This window comes from Pelophylax lessonae, assembly GCF_965119305.1.
Source record: "Pelophylax lessonae genome assembly, chromosome: 11".
NCBI lineage: Eukaryota > Metazoa > Chordata > Amphibia > Anura > Ranidae > Pelophylax > Pelophylax lessonae.
In genome coordinates this window covers 237103385-237123889 of record NC_138778.1, presented here as the reverse complement: position 1 = coordinate 237123889, position 20505 = coordinate 237103385, and the positions used below count along the sequence as shown (strand labels likewise).

Genomic DNA, 20505 nt, shown 5'->3' with positions numbered 1-20505 from the left:
CCCGTGAGCAGTGACACTAGGGAAAAATCCTCCCCTCCTTCTAGGAAAGGTACTGGTCGTAGTACGAAGTTCGAATGGCGTTTTTGTGGAGACAACCGCACAAGGAATGGAAAGCTGAGTTAAGTAGTCTGGTCAAGGTGGAGATGCGGTTGGACAAGAGCTACAGACCCCCCCCCGCTGGTATGTAACCCAAGTGTGCACATGGACAGCCCAATGGAAGGCTTTTTCTACGGCGGCCTGGAGATGTTATTAGAGAAGCTGTCCAAGGACTCCGACTTTGGGAGTGATTGGGAGTGGCGGTTAGAGGAAATTGAGAATTACAGAGAAGAGATCCTGAACATCTCAGAAGATTTCTGGGCACTGGAAGATTTGGAATTTCTAGCCAATCAGGAATGGGAGCTGGAGATCGCCTACAGACAGCTACTAGACTCTGCTCAGCACTGGGCCTGGGCACCCCTTGCCTGGGAATATGCAGAAGTACCAGCTGACAGTCCAGAAATCCTGACTGAAGAATCCACAATGTGGCACAGCAATAGTGTGCTTTGCTCACCTGCACCCACGGTTTTGGATGCAGAGGTCTTATGGCGGATTCAGCAAGTGACCTTGACGAACCTGTTTCTGCACAGGACAAGCTTGGATGGAGGAAGGCATCTGTTCAGCCGCTAGATAAAGGTATAGGAGAAGAGGAAGCCATCTTCATTCCCCAACCACAGATCACAGATTTAATTGACTTTCCATCCTTTATATATTCGGTGTGAGTGTTCAAATAAAGATTCCAGTTCTCTACAAGCTAAGTTCCGTCTAGTTTTGTATGGGGGGCGGCTAGAATATCTGATACCTATGTTCAAGACTGGAGGAAGCCGTATACTGAGGGAAGCCCACAATCACAGTGTGGGTCGCGGTTCCGTTACATTGGTGGCAAGCGGTGGGATGCTTCCTGCAAACTGGAACATCCAAACCTCCACTGGGATCCAAGGTCCGGGTAGCAGAAGAAGAGAGGTACAGATATTAGCCGCCATGGAAGAGGAATTCGGAGGTTGCGAGGGATGCAGATACAGCACAGGGGACCAGTGTCAGAGAAGGTCCTGCTAGGATGGTATGATTCAATCTGCTTGGAACTCTGGGAGGAAACGCTAGCCCGTGAGCAGCAACACCAGGGAAAAATCCTCCCCTCCTTCCAGGAAAGGTACTGGTCGCTGTACAAAGTTCGAATGGTGTTTTTGGGGAGACAACCGCACAAGGAATGGAAAGCGGAGTTAAGTAGGCTGGTCCAGATGGAGATGCGGTTGGACGATCGCTACAGAGCCCTCTGCTGGTATGTAACCCAAATGTGTCCATGGACAGCGGACAACAGCCCAATGGAAGGTTTTTCTATGGCGGCCCAGGGCTGTTATTAGAGAGGCTGTCCAAGGACCCTGACTTTGAGAGCGATTTGGAGTGGAGGTTAGAGGAAATTGAGGATTACAAAGAGATCCTGAACATCTCGGAAGTGTTCTGGGCACTGGAAGATTTGGAATTTTCTGCCAATCAGGAATGGGAGCTGGAGATTGCCTACAGACGGCTGCTCAGCACCAGGCCTGGGCTCCCCTTGCCTGGGAATATCCAGAAGTACCAGCTGACAGTTCAGAAATCCTGACTGAAGAATCGACAATGTGGCACAGTAATAGTGTGCTTTGCTCACCTGCACCCACGGTTTTGGATGCAGAGGTCTTATGGCGGATGCAGAAAGTGCTGATTCCCCTTGACGAACCTGTTTCTGCACAGGACGAGCTTGGATGGAGGAATGCGTCTGTTCAGCCGCTGGATAAAGGTATGGGAGAAGAGGAAGCCATCTTCATTCCCCAACCACAGATCACAGATTTAATTGACTTTCCATCGGAGGATGATATGGATGATAAATCACCCACCAAAGTGTTGGCACTGGCCCGAGTGCCACCAGCCTGTGCCCTGGACTTTCAGCAATTCCAGAGGCTGGGGATTTAATAGACTTCTCTGCAGAGGAGGAACTTCCCAGTGAGCCTTCAGCAGAAGAGCGGGCATTTAATCATAGCCCTGCTTACCTCTGCCTGCAACAATTGGTGACCCAGGAAGATGTATGCAAGGCCACTGACTTTTCAGTTTACTTTCCTGCAGAACAGCTGGCATCAGGGCCTACCATCACTGAGCTCTGCCCAACACCCAACAGCAGCTTCAGCCTCCTTGAGAGAAGAGGCAGCTGAACTTTCTCCTACTCCGCTGACAGGGACATTGGATTTCCTGCTAGCAGCCTCTGTGGAGTTACAAGAAACTTCTCCAGCTGAAGCGCAGACAACTGGACAGAGGGTCCAAGACCTCTGCCCCACACCTGTGGCAGTTCCAGAGGCCCAGGGTGAGAAGGAGGTAATCCTTTCTCCCCAGGGAGAGATCCACAGTCTGGGAGCGGAGGAAGCCGGTCTCCCTCCCCAACAGTTAGCCAGAGCGGATTATGTGGAGTCCCCAGCAGAAGTGCTGGCAACAGGGCAGAGTGCTACCAACCTCTGCCCAGCACCCGCAACAGCTACAGAGTTCCAGGAAGCTGGGGAAATCAGCCCCTTGCCCCAGCAACAAGCTGATTAAGTGAAGCTTCTACACCCAGCTGAAGTGCTGGCAGCCAGACAGAGAGTCAACAACCTCTGCCCCACACCTGTGGCAGTTCGGAGGCCCAGGGTGAGAAGGGAAAAGAAGTTGTTGTCCTCCATCCACCAACAGTCAGTCAGAGCGGAGGAAACGGTCTTCCCTCCTCACTGTGTAGACGTTCTCCAAGAACTCCGCACATTCCAGGTGTGGAGAAAGTCTCCAGGTGGATTTAGCCTTTCATTTATCATAGGTAGAAATGTCCACACATGGACTTCCACAGGGACCACCGAGATTCCATAGACAACCTGTACAGTGTCAGATCTCCAGGTGGATTCAGCCTATCATTTATCATAGGTAGACTCATCTCTTCAGGGAAGCCTATCACACTCCCAGCTAAGAAATTAACTTTTCATTTTTCCATCAGCTCATCCCTCATAGTTACACCTTTTGTACCACTTGCCCCGCCCTATTAGATGGTAAGCTTATATGAGCAGGGCCCTCATGTAACTGTTCTATCTCCCTGTAGATTGTAAAGCACTGCGCAAACTGTTGGTCCCATATAAATCCTGTATAATAATAATAATAGGTAGAAATGTCCGCACATGGACTTCCACAGGGACCACAAAGCTACATACATTATATTACCAAACGTATTGGGACACCTGCCTTTACACGCACATTAACTTTGATGGCTTCCCAGTCTTAGTCCGTAGGGTTCAAAATTGAGTTGGCCCACCCTTTGCAGATATAACACCTTCAACTCTTCTAAGGCTGTCCACAAGGTTTAGGAGTGTCTATGGGAATGTTTGACCATTGTGCACCAAGTGCATTTGTGAGGTCCGGGAGTGATGTTGAACGAGAAGGCCTGGCTCACAGTCTCTGCTCTAATTCATCCCAAAAGTGTTCTATTGGCTTGAGGTCAGGACTCTGTGCAGGCCAGTCAAGTTCCTCCGTCCCTAAACTCGCTCAAGGTCCATAAAGACATAGACATTTGGACAATTTGATTGGAATTCCCGATTTTTTTTTTCACTGTGCACTAGATTGTGGGCAAATGATTATATATGTCACCATAATTGATTTTTGCACCTTTGTATTATTTGCATATATATATGTTGATATATTTGCACATCACATAATTTTTGTAGCGCACCAAACTTTCTTCATTATCACTTTCATTTCCATTATTGGATCTTTGGTTGCAGCACAAAATATTTCTTACTGGCGCACTCTCTCACTCTTTTTCAACATGGCAGAGTGCTACCAACCTCTGCCCAGCACCCACAACAGCTACAGAGTTCCAGGAAGCTGGGGAAATCGGCCCCTTGCCCCAGCAACAAGCTGATTAAGTGAAGCTTCTACACCCAGCTGAAGTGCTGGCAGCCGGACAGAGAGTCAACAACCTCTGCCCCACACCTGTGGCAGTTCGGAGGCCCAGGGTGAGAAGGGAAAAGAAGTTGTTGTCCTCCATCCACCAACAGTCAGTCAGAGCGGAGGAAACGGTCTTCCCTCCTCAGCCAGGATTTGTACATCTGGGAGACAGTACCACAGAAAGGTTGTCCCAACCGCCAGGTGAGGGTAGGGAAGATGGAGCAGCTGACTCCCCTTCCCAGCAGCAGAGGGCACCCCAGAATGATGACACCAACCCAGCAGAAGAGCTGGCAACAGAGCAGAGTGCGGCTAGCCTCTGCCCTCAACGTACAAAAGATGGAGTTCCTGTGGTATTGGACTGGACTGTGGTCTTCACCTCTATATCCCAGGGATGCTGGGCAGTCGGCCCAAGTCCCCAATAGCATGAGGGAGTGAGCCCAGCCACCCTGTCTTCTCCAGTGGCTGAAAGGACTCCAGGGAGAAGGGCCAGTCCAGGCTTCTTCCCCACAGCGGGTATGTTCTACGAGAGAGGCAGAGGTTGGCTGGGTGAGTAATGCTCTGTTCAGGAAAATTAGTTTGGGGTACTGTGTGGGTACAGAGATTGGGGGACAGGAACTACGGACTAACTTTGAAGTCAACACGTTTGTGGTCTCCTCCTGTGTTAGTCTCCTTCTGAAAGGGGAGAGATGTGACGGAAGTCACTCCAGTTGGGGGGCTCGTGGAACACAGCTTACCTTAGAGGCAAGTCTTTTTTAAAGATATTGTGCAATAATGTTTGATATTTTACTAATTGTGTATTGTCCTCCTTTTGCTACCGGTAACGTCCAACATTTTGCTCCAATTTTTCCCCATTTTTCTTTGTTTGATCTGTGTTATATATGGATGAGGTACTTGTGATGAGAGTCACATTGGTTGGGGGGTCCGTAGAACACAGCTTACCTTAGAGAGGTTGGAAAATCCCTCTCTCAGCCTCCTAGGCCCCTCTTATGTGTAAGTCACCCTGCGTCTATTAGGGGCATAGGGTGACCAAGGAAATGATGGACAGGTACTTAATGGACACTGAGAATATGGTTTGGATTACTTCAAATGGGACAATAATATTTATCAACCATATATCTCAAGAAACATATGAAGACTGCTTCACACAGTCAGACTCATAGCAGATGCTAATATCATCAGCTCAACCACCTGTCTTCCACCCATCGTTGAATATGCTGATTTACTCACCTGTTATCTACTGTGGGGACACACAGTGTTTACACTTATGATAATGTGTATTGTACTTCATGAGCTCAAGGACGGCAGTCTGCTAGTTAATTGGCTCAGGTTGGTTGAATCATTGTCATCTATTAGCTACTAGTAGAAAAGTAGAATACTGTTTGTGTTGGTTGTTCTTTAGATAATTAGTTCAGGTAAATTCTATTTCTGTACACAATTTCATCTGCATATGATAATGTAATCAGGCACCTGACCTGTGTGGGGTAATCTGATCAGGAGGGGGATGTCCATTCTGTATATATTTGGTGTAAGTTTGTTCTCTACAAGCTAAGTTTTGTCTAGTTTTGTATGGCGGCGGCTAGAATATCTGATATCTATGTTCAAGACTGGAGGAAGCCATATACTGATGACAGTCCACAAACACAGTGTGGGTCACGGTACCCCCTCCCCCTTTTATTGATTAAAGGCCAGCGGTTACCGAAAAATGACCCGGGTCAAAAACAGTGATTCATGCACGAATGGCGCCCCTAGTGGAGACTACAACATGCTTCCTGGAAAGAGGAGATACTTCCTGTTGATTAGGAAGGACGGCCTCTTATGGATTTTCATTTGACAAGCGGGCAGTGGGTGTTTGTGTGGGTGGGGTCTGAGTGAGCTTTAAAATTGGTGGCCAGAATGACTTATTTCTCTGTTCTTTCCCATTGAGCCCAGCTGAGAGATACCGAATACTGAGGACGGCCATATGTAAAGTAGCATCCATGCTTGTTTTCTTCTATATGCTCTGTAGTTTTCTTTTAGTGTTTTATGTTATCATTTCTACTTTCTTTATAATAAATGACATCCTTGATTATTTAAGCAGTGAGTTTATTTATTTATTGAACAGAAAAGTTTTATTAATGAAGAAAGCATTGACAGAGTCATTATACAGCCAGTGAGGTCCATGAGAAATAAACTAGAGATACGTCCATACAAGTGAGTTTATTTTTATAGCCAGCATTGTTCTTATATCCTCACCATTAACCTTATCAGAGCTTTGATAGAGGAGCTAACTATAGGAAGAGACAAGAGAAGACATATTTATAATAAATAGGGGAGATCCAACCCCCCCTCCCCCCACATTTATTTCACCTATCAATGGACTGATAAGGAGGATTTTGGAATGCAGATAAAAGTGTGTGAATTGCAGAAGATGTCTTCCCGGGATTATGGAAAGCAGATCACTGCTGTTAGGTGTCTCCTATTCTACATCACAGACAACATAAACATTTCCCGCACACTTACCAGCCAGCCTGCAAAACACAAAACAAATTGTCCTGTCTAACAATTCAGGATAAAACGGAGGTTCTAGTTGCAGACATTTCATATATCTGTGTAATCCGCAGTGCCCACGCCAAGGCTCCTCTGTATACTGCGGGCCTAACTCTATAGGTCTGAGAATCTCCAGGTTGGAGCACATATAGCAGTGGATAGATTAAGGGAAGGTTTGCCTGGAGGAAGCCCCACCCCTCTTTAAAGGCACAGGGACACAATGGACGCCCAGCAAAAGCACAATGACAGCTGAAGAAACCTCCCCCCCCCCCAATGTTTGCTGACAAGCTGTGCATATAGATGACAACCACCCCAATCTTTAATTATCCTTTGCAGTAAGGTGGCCATGGACATGCTATGCACATCACCTCTAAATTCTAAACAACATGGCCGCCCTGATTCCTCTCACTGACTTCCCATTTTCCTCACACCAAGCATGACCCCAGACGTTACAAGTTCTGACTGTAGATAACACAGGAATTTCCTATGATCCTCAGCGCCATCTCTTGGCCATAATGAAGAATTTCTCCTGAAATATCTCCATCAGTAGAAAATGTGGAATATCCCATTATGGACATTAGATGGCGCTAATGATCATAGGAAATCACTATACCAAATACTGGAAATACCACCAACATTTCTCACAGATGGGCAAATACTTCTCACATTTCTTCAAATAATGTTTTTTTATAAACAGACCTCTAAGTGTTTGTGAAATCTTCCCGCACAAAATGTACTCAGCCAATGAGAGGTAAGGACTCCATTTTTATTTTTCTCCTGCTATCAATGGCCAACACGGGACAACACTTCATCCATGTCTCTGGTGATCTCTGATCTCCTTATGAAGAGTTTCTTACATGATGAAGATCAGCCATGGAGTATATCTGAGGTGTATATCAGGGTGTGCTTCTTCCCCACATGTCCACCAACATTCATATAGAAGACATTTCCCGCACTTAATGCACTAATACACCTCGAGGGTTGTGTGGGATCCCTGATGTACAGGAAGGCAGGACTTCAGTGAAGAACAATTCCCTCACTCAGGACAGGAATACGGCTTCTCCCCCGTGTGAGATCTCTGATGTCTAGAAAGATTGGACTTCAGTGTATAACATTTCCCGCACTCAGGACAGGAATAAGGTTTCTCCCCTGTGTGAAAGCTCTGATGTTTGTTTAGACTGGACTCATCTTTAAAACAAATCCCGCACTCAGGACAGGAAAATGGCTTCTCCCCCGTATGAGATCTCTGATGTCTAGAAAGTTTGGACTTCATTAAAAAACATTTCCCGCACTCAAAACAAGAATATGGTTTTTCCCCCGTGTGAGATCTCTGATGTGTGTAAAGAGAGGATCTATAAGAAAAACATTTCCCGCACTCAGGACAGGAATAAGCTTTCTCCTTCGTGTGAGAACTCTGATGTATTTTTAGACTGGCCTTATCCGAAAAACATTTCCCGCACTCAGAACAAGAATATGGTTTTTCCCCCGTGTGAGATCTCTTATGTATATAAAGATAGGACCTCCCTGCAAAACATTTCCCGCACTCAGGACAGGAAAAAGGTGTCTCCTTTGTGTGGGATCTCTGATGTATTTTTAGACTTTTCTTCAATGCAAAAGATTTCCCGCACTCAAGGCAGGAATGCGGCTTCTCTCCTGTGTGAAATCTCTGATGACTGCGAAGATGGGACTGCGTTAAAAAAGAATTCCCGCACTCAGGACAGAAAAAAGGTTTCTCCCCTGTGTGATATTTCTGATGTAAGTGAAGACTGGCCTTGACTGCAAAACATTTCCCGCACTCAGAACAAGAATAAGGTTTCTCCCCCGTGTGAGATCTCTGATGTATGGTAAGATAGGACTTCCCTGCAAAACATTTCCCACACTCAGAACAAGAATAAGGTTTCTCCACAGTGTGCAATCTCTGATGTGTGTGAAGACTGGACTTCTGTGTAAAACATTTCCCGCACTCAGGACAGGAATATGGCTTCTCTCCCGTGTGGGTTCGTTTATGCTCATTGAGTTTGGATTTAAAACGGAAAAACTTCCCGCACTCAGCACAGGAAAACGGCTTATCCTCTGAGTGACACTTCTTATGTCTGTAATAACTGGACTTCACTGAAAAACACTTCCCGCACTCAGCACAGGAAAACCTCTTCTTTGTTGGAAGGACGGCACCGGGTGTGATGTCATCTTCTACTTTACAGTCTGGAGACAAAGTGAGAGAATCCTCGGAGGTTTTCCTCATCTCCCGTCCATCTACTAAAATAGAAATACAAAGATTATTACTAGACATCAGCAGATTGGTTCCCCTAAACCAGGACTCCGCCCACATTAGAGAGCTTGGTCTCTGAGGATCTTACAATTCCCCCGTCATGGTAACTAGTAAATGGGTCCTCTGATCCAGGGGCGTACCTACAGCATTTGGCACCCGGGGCAGGTCCTATATCTAGCACCCCAACTTTAAAATGTAAAAACACCCACAAAAATTTGTAATGTTTTCAAGAATATTTATTGCACAAATTTCACAGCCCCCCCATCACAGTGCCCCTTGCAGTCTGCCCCCCCCCCCCCCGTCTCTCTAATCACAGTTCCCCCTTTTGCACTCTCTGCCTCCCCTGCACAGTCCTACCTTCAGCATAGATAGATAGCTAATATTATTATCAATGTGTTTAAGCTTGAGTAAGAGATTGAAGACACAATACAGGAGATGGTCAGAGACTGCAGACGTGATACAGGAGATGGTCAGAGACTGCAGACATGATACAGGAGATAGTCAGAGACTGCAGACATGATACAGGAGATAGTCAGAGACTGAGGACATGATACAAGAGATGGTCAGAGACTGCAGACATGATACAGGAGATGGTCAGAGACTGCAGACATGATACAGGAGATAGTCAGAGACTGCAGACATGATACAGGAGATGGTCAGAGACTGTGAACATGATACAGGAGATGGTCAGAGACTGTGGACATGATAGAAGAGCACTAGGGGGACCAGAGAGCACAGGAGAAGCAGAGAGCACTGGAGGAGCTAAAAGGCACGGGGGGACTAGAGAGAATTAAGGGGGGATTTGGAAAGCATTGCAGGGGGAGGGGGGACAGGGAGCAGGGGGGGGGGCAGGCAGGTAAAACCAGGGGGATGGAGAGCATGGAAGGGAAACTGGAGAGCACTGGGGGGGAACTAGAACTCACTGAGGGGGAAGCCAGGGATCCCAGGGGGGTGGAGAGCACTGGGGGAGCCAGAGAGCATGGGGGGGTGAAAAGCACTGTGGGGAGCTGAAGAGCACCGGGGGGGAAGGGAGCTAAAGCACTTGGGGGGCCTAGGGTACTGGGGGGAGGGGGTAAGAGCACTGAGGGGGGGGGGGGGGGGGTTAAGAGCACTGGGGGGCCAGCAAAAGAAGTTGTATAGGAGGGGGATGGGGCAGCTGCATATAGAGGAATTGATCTTTCCCTATTCTTCCTGCAGCCGCTGAATACCTGCAGAGGAGAGAGGAGGAGAATCAGGCATTCAGCGGCTGCGGGAAGAATTAGGAAAGATCAATTCCTCCATATGCAGCTGCCCCATCCCCCTCCTATACAACACACACACTCGGGCACTCACCTTCTTTCCGCCCCCTTCTTCCCATCGCGGGATCTCCTACCAGTTCATTTCTTTATTCATGGACCTTAGTCAGAGTGAGGAAACAATGAGAACTGTCTTTTATAGGTGTGACAGTGATGAGGGGATTATAGGACGAGTGTCCCCTCCCCCCTCTATCACTCATTGCCATCTTCCCAACACAAGAAGTCCTGCACTTCCTTATTCAGTCCATGATTTTGTCATGAATAACAGCGGGGCTGAGCCCCACCAAAGGTCAGAGAGTGAGGATGGGGGGAGAACAACCAAGATGAAGACTGGACTGATCCTGAAGATCTCCATCATTGGGTTACTGACTCCTCCCTCATTATCACTTTCTGTTTAAGGTTCCACAGTTTGAGGATATCACATTATTATCACCATGTAAAAGTCTGTCCTCCAATCAGATCATCAGATATAAAATGTCCAGTAGAAAATGGGTAACAAAAGAGAATCCATATTACATGTATATATAGCAGTGGGTGGAGGGGAGAGTGCAGAAGTCAGGAGTATGTAATGTACAACATAGAGTATATAGTGCAGGGGTCAGGAGTATGTGATCTACAATATAGAGGATATAGTGCAGGGGTCAGGAGTATGTAATCTACAATATAGAGGATATAGTGCAGGGGTCAGGAGTATGCAATGTACAACATAGAGTATATAGTGCAGGGGTCAGGAGTATGTGATCTACAATATAGAGGATATAGTGCAGGGGTCAGGAGTATGTAATCTACAATATAGAGGATATAGTGCAGGGGTCAGGAGTATGCAATGTACAACATAGAGTATATAGTGCAGGGGTCAGGAGTATGTAGTGTATATGACCCACCTGTGCTGATCTTTGATGTCCCCGTTATTCCATCCACCTCTGCAGACTGCTGATTATCCCTCTCATACGTCTCTTCTTCTTCTGCTTTAACCTCAAATTCTATATCGATTGGATCTCCACTCTAAACCAAGAAAATGAGAGAGAAAATCATCTGTAAAATATAAGCTTTATTATTGTGAAATCGCATTAGAAATCCACACATTGTCTCCACAAGTCCATGTTCTAGATGCTTCGTCCCACCAACCTTGTAACAGTGGGGGATGGTGTGATCTTCCTGTGTGGAATCCCGGGAATACAGAGGACGGGGACATCTCTCTGGTGGGTTCCTGGTATTAGGTGGCTCCATCATATCCTTGTGTCCTTCTGAAAACTCCTCCATCACTCCATACTCCTCATCCTCCTCTTTATACTCTTCTTTAACATCAATATTATCATCCCCGAGGTTTCCACTCTGAATATAAAATAAAACATTAATTGTAACAAACATGCTGTGTATAAATCAGAACTACCAATAATTGTCACTCATCTACCTGATGATGGTGGGGGATGGTGTGACCTTCCTGTGTGGAATCCCGGGAATACAGAGGACGGGGACATCTCTCTGGTGGGTTTCTGTAGCTGGAGGACTCCACCATGGTATCCTGGTACAGATCTTTGTGTAATTTCTCCATCACCCCATCCTCATCATCCTCCTCTTTTATTTCTTCTTTAACTTCAACTGTAGAATCTCTCAGGTTTCCACTCTGAATATATAATAAAAATGACATCAATGGTAACAATGCAGATAATGTACAGATCCTAATGATACTATCAGTGATTGTTCCTCATCTACCTGATGATGGTGGGGGATGGTGTGACCTTCCTGTGTGGAATCCCGGGAATACAGAGGACGGGGACATCTCTCTGGTGGGTTCCCATTACTGGATCCATCTGTAGGAAACACACACTGACTGAATACATTGTTTCTATGTGTTTATCAGATGATGGGGGATCTAGGTGGAGCCTCCGTACTGCTCTCTCCTTTACAATAAAGTCTCCTCTTACCCGGTGATGTGAGGGGCGGCTGATTCTCCATCATGATGTCCTTGTAGAGATCCTTGTGTCCTTCTAAATACTCCCACTCCTCCATGGAGAAATAGACAGTGACATCCTGACACCTTATAGGAACCTGACACACACAATGAGACAGTCACCATCTGTTAATTCAGGAGTGCGCTACGTACAGAGTGCAGGGATCAGAAGGGCGCTACGTACAGAGTGCAGGGATCAGAAGGGCGCTACGTACAGAGAGCAGGGATCAGAAGGGCGCTACGTACAGAGTGCAGGGATCAGAAGGGCGCTACGTACAGAGTGCAGGGATCAGAAGGGCGCTACGTACAGAGTGCAGGGATCAGAAGGGCGCTACGTACAGAGTGCAGGGATCAGAAGGGCGCTACGTACAGAGAGCAGGGATCAGAAGGGCGCTACGTACAGAGTGCAGGGATCAGAAGGGCGCTACGTACAGAGAGCAGGGATCAGAAGGGCGCTACGTACAGAGTGCAGGGATCAGAAGGGCGCTACGTACAGAGTGCAGGGATCAGAAGGGCGCTACCTACAGAGTGCAGGGATCAGAAGGGCGCTACCTACAGAGTGCAGGGATCAGAAGGGTGCTAGGTACAGTGTGCAGGGATCAGAAGGGCGCTAGGTACAGAGAGCAGGGATCAGAAGGGCGCTACGTACAGAGTGCAGGGATCAGAAGGGCGCTACGTACAGAGTGCAGGGATCAGAAGGGCGCTACGTACAGAGTGCAGGGATCAGAAGGGCGCTACGTACAGAGTGCAGGGATCAGAAGGGCGCTACGTACAGAGTGCAGGGATCAGAAGGGCGCTACCTACAGAGTGCAGGGATCAGAAGGGCGCTACGTACAGAGTGCAGGGATCAGAAGGGCGCTACCTACAGAGTGCAGGGATCAGAAGGGCGCTACCTACAGAGTGCAGGGATCAGAAGGGCGCTACCTACAGAGTGCAGGGATCAGAAGGGTGCTAGGTACAGTGTGCAGGGATCAGAAGGGCGCTAGGTACAGAGAGCAGGGATCAGAAGGGCGCTACGTACAGAGTGCAGGGATCAGAAGGGCGCTACGTACAGAGTGCAGGGATCAGAAGGGCGCTACGTACAGAGTGCAGGGATCAGAAGGGCGCTACGTACAGAGTGCAGGGATCAGAAGGGCGCTACGTACAGAGTGCAGGGATCAGAAGGGCGCTACCTACAGAGTGCAGGGATCAGAAGGGCGCTATCTACAGAGTGCAGGGATCAGGTGTGCGCTACGTACAGAGTGCAGGGATCAGGAGGGCGCTACGTACAGTGTACAGGGTTCAGGAGTGCGTGACATACACAGTGCAGGATTTAGGAGTGCGCTTCGTACAGAGGGCAGGGTTCAGGAGTGGGCTATGTACAGTGTGCAACATGTCATTCCCCCCCCCCCCCCCCCGCCGGGAGTTCTGACCTCTGCACCCAACTTTCTTCTCATCCCCCCACCTCTACATACATCTGCCTCCACAGCCATCGCCCCCCCCCCCCTCCTTCCTCACATCTGTACTCTCTCCTACCTTCCTACCTCGTCCAGCTCTGGTACCTCCCGTGTAGGTGGTTCCCTCCCTGTGTATTGGGCTGTAGTTAGTACCTCCCTGTGTAGGTGGATCTCTGTGTTCAGCACCAGTACCAGTGTTCAGTTCTACCCTATTTGTCCTTTTTCACCATCACTTCAAAATAATCAGTACAACACTACCTCTCCATTGCCACTAAGGTATAAAGCAAGTCCTCAAAAAGCCTGTCCTGTGGATGCAGCCCGCTGGATGGGACAAAAAAAAATAGCCGCAGGAGCTTCCAGGAACAGCGGGTATCAGACCCCTGACCTTCTCATCCACCTTGTAACCAAAGACCAAGCAATCTCACACCCTGCCGTCACTTGCGTAACAATGCCACTCTCAGCTGCACCCAGCACACAGATTGTCCAGCTTGCGGGTCCACAATCTAGATGCCAGCAGATAGAGCGATTGTCACCGGGCTAATTAAACAATTAACCCTTTCTCTGCCACCACCTCTACATTAGAATGAGCCTAGAGGACGCTCATGATTTTACAAATATCAATTATGACTTTAGAATAACCGTCTGTAACACACACGGTCACCTCCGACAAGAATGTTTCAGATAGGTTAGCCTAAACAGTACAAATATCAATTATGACTTTAGAATAAACGTCTGTAACACACAGTAGCGCGCTTTCAGGAGGCAGGTTCGTTTGGGTCAGTTTGCGTTTAAGAGCTTAGAGACAAAGTTAACACTTTTCAAAATAAGGTTTAATTATAAGAAAGGTTTAAAATTGGTGCGAATAAAAATATTTACAGAAAAATGGGTTACAAAGAAATGGAGACAATACAGCAATTTAGAAATATGAATATAAAGAGTGAAAATACTTGCATTAAAACGTGGGTGTCACCAGAAGTACTTAATACTTAGCCAATAGGCTCTGAGTCTATAAACTGCTAAGTGACCTCCCGGTTTGACAGATTAATAAAAGCACTCATATCTTGAGTTATGAAACGGTTACATGCTTGAAACCGATATTTTATGGTCCGGTTTTGAATGTCTTATCTTTAGACACGAAACATGTGTTATCTCGGTATAACCTCTGACCTGTAAGGCATCTGATAGCTAGCTTGTCTCCCCTAGGCATGAGGGGGTTCATGTTTGATATTAATTTGATCTGTATTTTATGGGCACCCAAATATCTACTTTCTAGAGACATATCTTGCTTGGGTATAAGGTTAGGAAGTTTTGTGGTTAACTGTGTCATTTTCGAATGACCTAGGAGCCATATGCTGTGTTCAGATTACCAATTAACTCTAGAGCACGAGGAGACGAAATGTCTGTGCAGTCAATCTGCTTGTGTATAGTAAAGGTGTGAAAAATGTCAGCTGTGCAGGAACCTGGCATTCAGTGACCCAGGGGGTCATTACACTGCCAAAAGGCTGGGGGATGAGGCTGGTAAGAATGACCATTTCCAACACTGTCAACTAAGCTCGCAACACAAGATGGATGCTTGCGACAGCGTTTGAACGAAATGGCGGCCGGACAAACTAGGGTGCCAACGCACAATACCATTACACCTCCCCTTCTTGTGGGCGCATAGGCGGGAATTGCAATTTCCCGCCGGATGCAACCGACTTTCGTGGGTTCGGTTTGCCGCGACAAACCACCCACATTGCCATGGATACTGCCTTCCTCCTGCTGGATGACAGATGCTACTCCATCTGACAGTTACTAGGCAGAACTGTCAAACTAGGCCGTGCCAGAACATTTGGGACAGTGGACAAGAGCTCTGGGTGTTCCACCCAGACTGGGCCAAACACTACCAGGCCCCTAAAGCAGGCCACTGCACCAGGTTCGACCTCTCCCCGTGGATCACAAGTGACCTTTAGGGAAGTGTCTGATGCGTTCCCAACCCCATCTAGAATTGCCGTAGACGCAGTTAAGCCACATGGGGTGGGGAAGGCTGGCTCGTCCTGAGCCTTCCAGGTGAGAGGGTTTGGTCCACGCCCCCTGCTCAGGTTCAAGGTGGTTAGACAGCGGGCACCCGCCAGCTGCTGTGACCCCTCACGGTTCTTGGGCACGGGGTAGGCTACAATCGCAGGGCTGACGCTCAGCCTGCTAAAGGCTCCACAAAGCCTTCTCTCGGTCTCCTGTTCCCCATCGGCCTGCGCCTCCTGTGAGACAGGAGAGGTCGCAGGTATGGGGGGAGCAGAAACCCAGGCGCCCACCTCGTGGACGTCAAGGTGGGCCCTCCCAGAGTCTCCAATAGCTCTGCCGCGGCATGCTGTAAGCACTGCCAGCAGCATAGATACCTGGAGGGGGAAGTGGGGCTTTAGCTGAAGGCCCAAACCCATGCCCTGAGTGTCAGCTACCGCTAACAGGACACCTGTCTTTCCCAGTTCAGGGGTACTAACTCTGCCCCTGGCATGTGCTGGGCTAGGATGCTGTGTGAGGATCAGGTCAAGCCACAAACCCTGGTGCTTCACTCCCGGCTGGACCTTCCTGATCTCACAGAGACCCTTACCACACAGATCAAGTGACACCTTCAGTACATGTCGGTGAGGTTGACTGGACACAATGAACAGCTGTGTAACCCCTTCAGTCCCCAGGCCTCCTGCCTGTTGTCCTGGCACACCTATCTGCCCATTGTGCCAGTCAAGCTGGTGTTTATTCATCACAGCAGGGGGCCTTTCAGCTCCATTCCTAAGTGATCTGATAGTCCGGTCGATCCGCAGTGCTGCCTGACAGGCAGTACTATAAGTGCCAGCCAGCTGTCCTGTGGCGAACAAAGACAGCTGCTGAGGCCTAACAGAGGTGGAGTTCACTGGGTCAGAACAGGGAGAGGGCCCCGAGACCTCCTCCAGCTGCTCTGCGACCAGGGCCTGCGTCTCCACGGCCTTTGCAACACAGCAAGGGACCATCAACATTGACAAAACATCTTTAGCATCATCATTTCCATCAACATTATCAGCAACATCATTTCCAGCATTATTAGCATCAACATTATCATCATCAACATTTTCATCATCACTAATATCATCATCAACATTATTTGCATCATCACTAGCCTTATCATCAGCATTACTACAGCATACCCCTGGCAACTTCACAGGCAAGAGGGCCTCCTTTCCTTCTTCAAAAGATGGAGGACCTGGTAATTCAACACCACTCCACCCCTCCCCCTCCCTCTGTCCATCCATAGGTTGCCCAGACATTAACCCAATATCTGCACACATTACCTTTTCAAGTCCAGAGAGTTCTGTGGAGGCATCCAGGGTGCTGTTAGCAGGGGTGTAGTAAGAAACCACGGTGCCTAGGTCGGCAACCAACAAAACATCTGTGGGGATTTCCTCAGAGACTCCCACCTCCCTCATCCCACTCCCAGCACCCCAATCAAGGAAAACATGGGCACGGGTACCTGTGAGCAGGTCCCCCCAACTCCAGTGAGGGTAAAAAACTTTCCAGGGATGATGTCCCTTCTTCTTATCACTTCTGGTTTGACCAGGGTGACTTCAGCTCCTGTGTCCCGGAAACCAGTAACAGTCCGGTTGCCCACGGTGAAGGGCTGCAAGATGGCAGCGGTCACCCGGGATTTCCTGTGGACAAACAGCACAGAGGAAGAGTTGCTGGCCGGCTGACCAGGTGATGTCATCTGCTTCTGCTCAGGGCACTGTGTCCTGAGATGTCCCGCTTTTCCACAAGTGTAGCATCTGCGGGTGTCAGTTGTAGGGAAGGTGACACCAGGAACTGCAAGGGCTGGTTGCTGGGGAGCTTGATTCCTAGGTGCAGGAGGTGTTTCCATGTGCGATTTCCCTCCTTTCGCGCTATACAGAGGAGCCTTGTGATGGTCAGATACCCGAGTGTGGATGTAGGTATCTGCCAGTTCTGCTGCTTCTTGGGTAGAGGCTGGCTTCCGTTCCAGCACAAACTGTCTATCGTCTGTAGGACAGATGTGCAACAATTGATCTCCAATCATGAGATCCTCCAGGGACTCGAACGTAATGGCCTTCAAGCCCTTAGTCCACGGACGGAACGTGGTGCATAAGCGGCTTACCACATCCATATATGAGTCCCCAGGCCCCTTTTGCAAGGACCTAAATCGCTTCTGGTACACTTCCGGGGTTAACTGGTACTTTTGGGTGATTGCAGCCTTTATGGCCTCATAATCACCATCCTGTTCCGTTGGCAATTCGATGTAAGCATCCAGGGCCTTGCCTCGCAGCCCTGGTGTCAGGTACCGGGCCCATTGTGCTTGGGGCAGCTGGTACTGATGGCAAGTTTTTTCAAACGACAGTAGGTACACATCAATGTCACTGTCCTTTTCCATGACTGGAAATTTGGCTGCTGGGCTCACAAGCAGAGAGGTGTCCCTGTGCTCTAGGGATCAGAGGTTGAGTCTGTCGCTGCGGCTGGAGCTTAGCCATCTCCTGTTCGTGCCGACGATTAGCCTCCCTCTGTGCATCCTCTCTCTCAGCCCGGCATTCGACAGCCTCTCTCTCCGCCTGCCGCTCTGCTCTCTCCGCCGCAGCCTGGCGCTCCATAAACTGCAGGTACGCCATAGGATCCATCTCCTTGACACATTGCAGCGTTTCCTGCATTAGAGGAGAGTCTATGCTGGTTGCAGGCAAGCTGGGGCTGGTCTGCACATGCTGTGGAGTGGAGGTGACATCCAGTGGTATTCCAGTGTCAGTCTCTGCTGGCCCATCCTGCGCAGCCATGCCTGAATCACTGTGCTCTGAAGAAACGGAAGCCTCTTCCTCTGGTTCCGCCAGATTTTGGCTTGCCCGGATATCATACTCCTGCAGGGTATGAATCATTACTTCACGAGTTTTGCCACTGACGTCAAGTCCTTTTGATGCATTCCGTAGTAAGTTAATTTTTGTTCATTTTTTCCGATAAACCAGGCATGTTTGCAAGCAGAAAAGATAGAACAGAAAGCAAGATAGGAAGGAGCTGTAGAAAGTAGAGATTGCTGTGTGTCTCTTTTCAAAAAACAAAAAATATGCACCAGTTTGTCTCTAAGGACTGCTTTCCACAACCGTTACAATCCTTCAGTGCAGAGCTAATTCCTAACAGTGCACGGAATGCTCTTATGGAAGACTATCCCACGTACGCTGCCAGCCAATATGTGACGGTGGCGGGGATCAGACCCCTGGCCTTCTCATCCACCTCGTGACCAAAGACCACGCAATCTCACCTGCCGTCACTTGCGTAACAATGTCACTCTCAGCTGCACCCAGCACACAGATTGTCCAGCTTGCGGGTCCACAATCTAGATGCCAGCAGACAGAGCGATTGTCACCAGGCTAATTAAACAATTAACCCTTTCTCTGCCACCACCTCTACGTTATAATGAACCTAGAGGACGCTCGTAATTTTACAAATATCAATTATGACTTTAGAATAACCATCTGTAACACACACTGTCACCTCAGACAAGAATGTTTCAGATAGGTTAGCCTAAACAGTACAAATATCAATTATGACCTTAGAATAACCGTCTGTAACACACAGTAGCGCGCTTTCAGGAGGCAAGTTCGTTTGGGTCAGTTTGCGTTTAAGAGATTAGAGACAAAGTTTAACACTTTTAAAAATAAGGTTTAATTATAAGAAAGGTTTAAAATTGGTGGGAATAAAAATATTTACAGAAAAATGGGTTACAAAGAAATGGAGACACAATACAGCAATTTAGAAATATGAATATAAAGAGTGAAAATACTTGCATTAAACGGTCCTGGTATTACCTTCGTTTCAGAAGCTGATCAGGTATGATTGGTTCCCCTTGGGCGATGTTATGGCTTCGATGGTAGGATCAGAACTGAGCTCTCTATCAGTTCCTGTCCTTTTTCACTGACCCCCCAGGGGGTGTCACCAGAAGTACTTAGCCAATAGGCTCGGAGTCTATAAACTGCTAAGTGATCTCCCGGTTTGACAGATTAATAAAAGCACTCATATCTTGAGTTATGAAATTGTTACGTGCTTAAAACTGATATTTTATGGTCCGGTTTTGAATGTCCTATCTTTAAACACTAAACATGGGTTATCTCGGAATAACCTCTGACCTGTAAGGCATCTGATCGCTAGCTTGTCTCCCCTAGGCATGAGGGGGTTCATGTTTGATATTAATTTGACCGGTATTTTATGTGGCACCCAAATATCTACTTTCTAGAGACATATCTTGCTTGGGTATAAAGTTAGGAAGTTATGTGGTTAACTGTGTCATTTTCGAATGACCTAGGAGCCATATGCTGTGTTCAGATTACCAATTAACTCTAGAGCACGAGGAGACGGAATGTCTGTGCGGTCAATCTGCTTGTGTATATTAAAGGTGTGAAAAATGTCAGCTGTGCAGGAACCTGGCATTCAGTGACCCAGGGGGTCATTACACTGCCAAAAGGCTGGGGGATGAGGCTGGTAAGAATGACCATTTCCAACACTGTCAACTAAGCTCGCAACACAAGATGGATGCTTGCGACAGCGTTTGAACGAAATGTCAAAACTAGGGTGCCAACGCACGATACCATTACAGTATCGTATTGAACGTGCAATGTATGACGTATGATATACAGGCGAGGAGATTGTATGTGCTACAACCAATTAAACAAATAACAAAACCTCAGCCTGTATGGAACTGTAGACGTGACAGGTCCTGGTATGTGTGACAACTAACTGCACAACCCCTGACATGACAGGAAAATACAAGACAATACGATGACCACACAAAACAAACCTGCTAACCCTTAGCCTAACCTAGGATCCACCTGATCACAACATTATAAAAATGCAGTGACTACTGTGATGGTATCCTGCGCTGGGACACCATTTTAGTTTCCGAGCTCTGCAGTTTGAAAAAACACTCCTTCACCAGCCCCCACCATCCCAGCCCCCTTTTTCAATGTTAATTAACTCCTGGAATGCAGGAAGTTTGGGCTCAGAGCTTCAAATAAAACCTTATCAGCAGGCCTGGCAGATGGCAGGCTAGGTTGTAAAGCCATAAAT

General features: G+C 47.9%; 1 protein-coding gene across 1 annotated transcript in view; it reads right to left on the bottom strand.

The window, feature by feature from the left end:
- Nucleotides 1–20505, bottom strand: part of LOC309567211 (uncharacterized protein) — a 272509-nt gene that overhangs the window by 126432 nt on the left and 125572 nt on the right. The window contains 2 exon segments of the mRNA XM_082272588.1: nt 11182–11388; nt 11468–11680. Of these exon segments, the coding sequence (XP_082128714.1) occupies nt 11182–11388; nt 11468–11680 (420 nt within the window).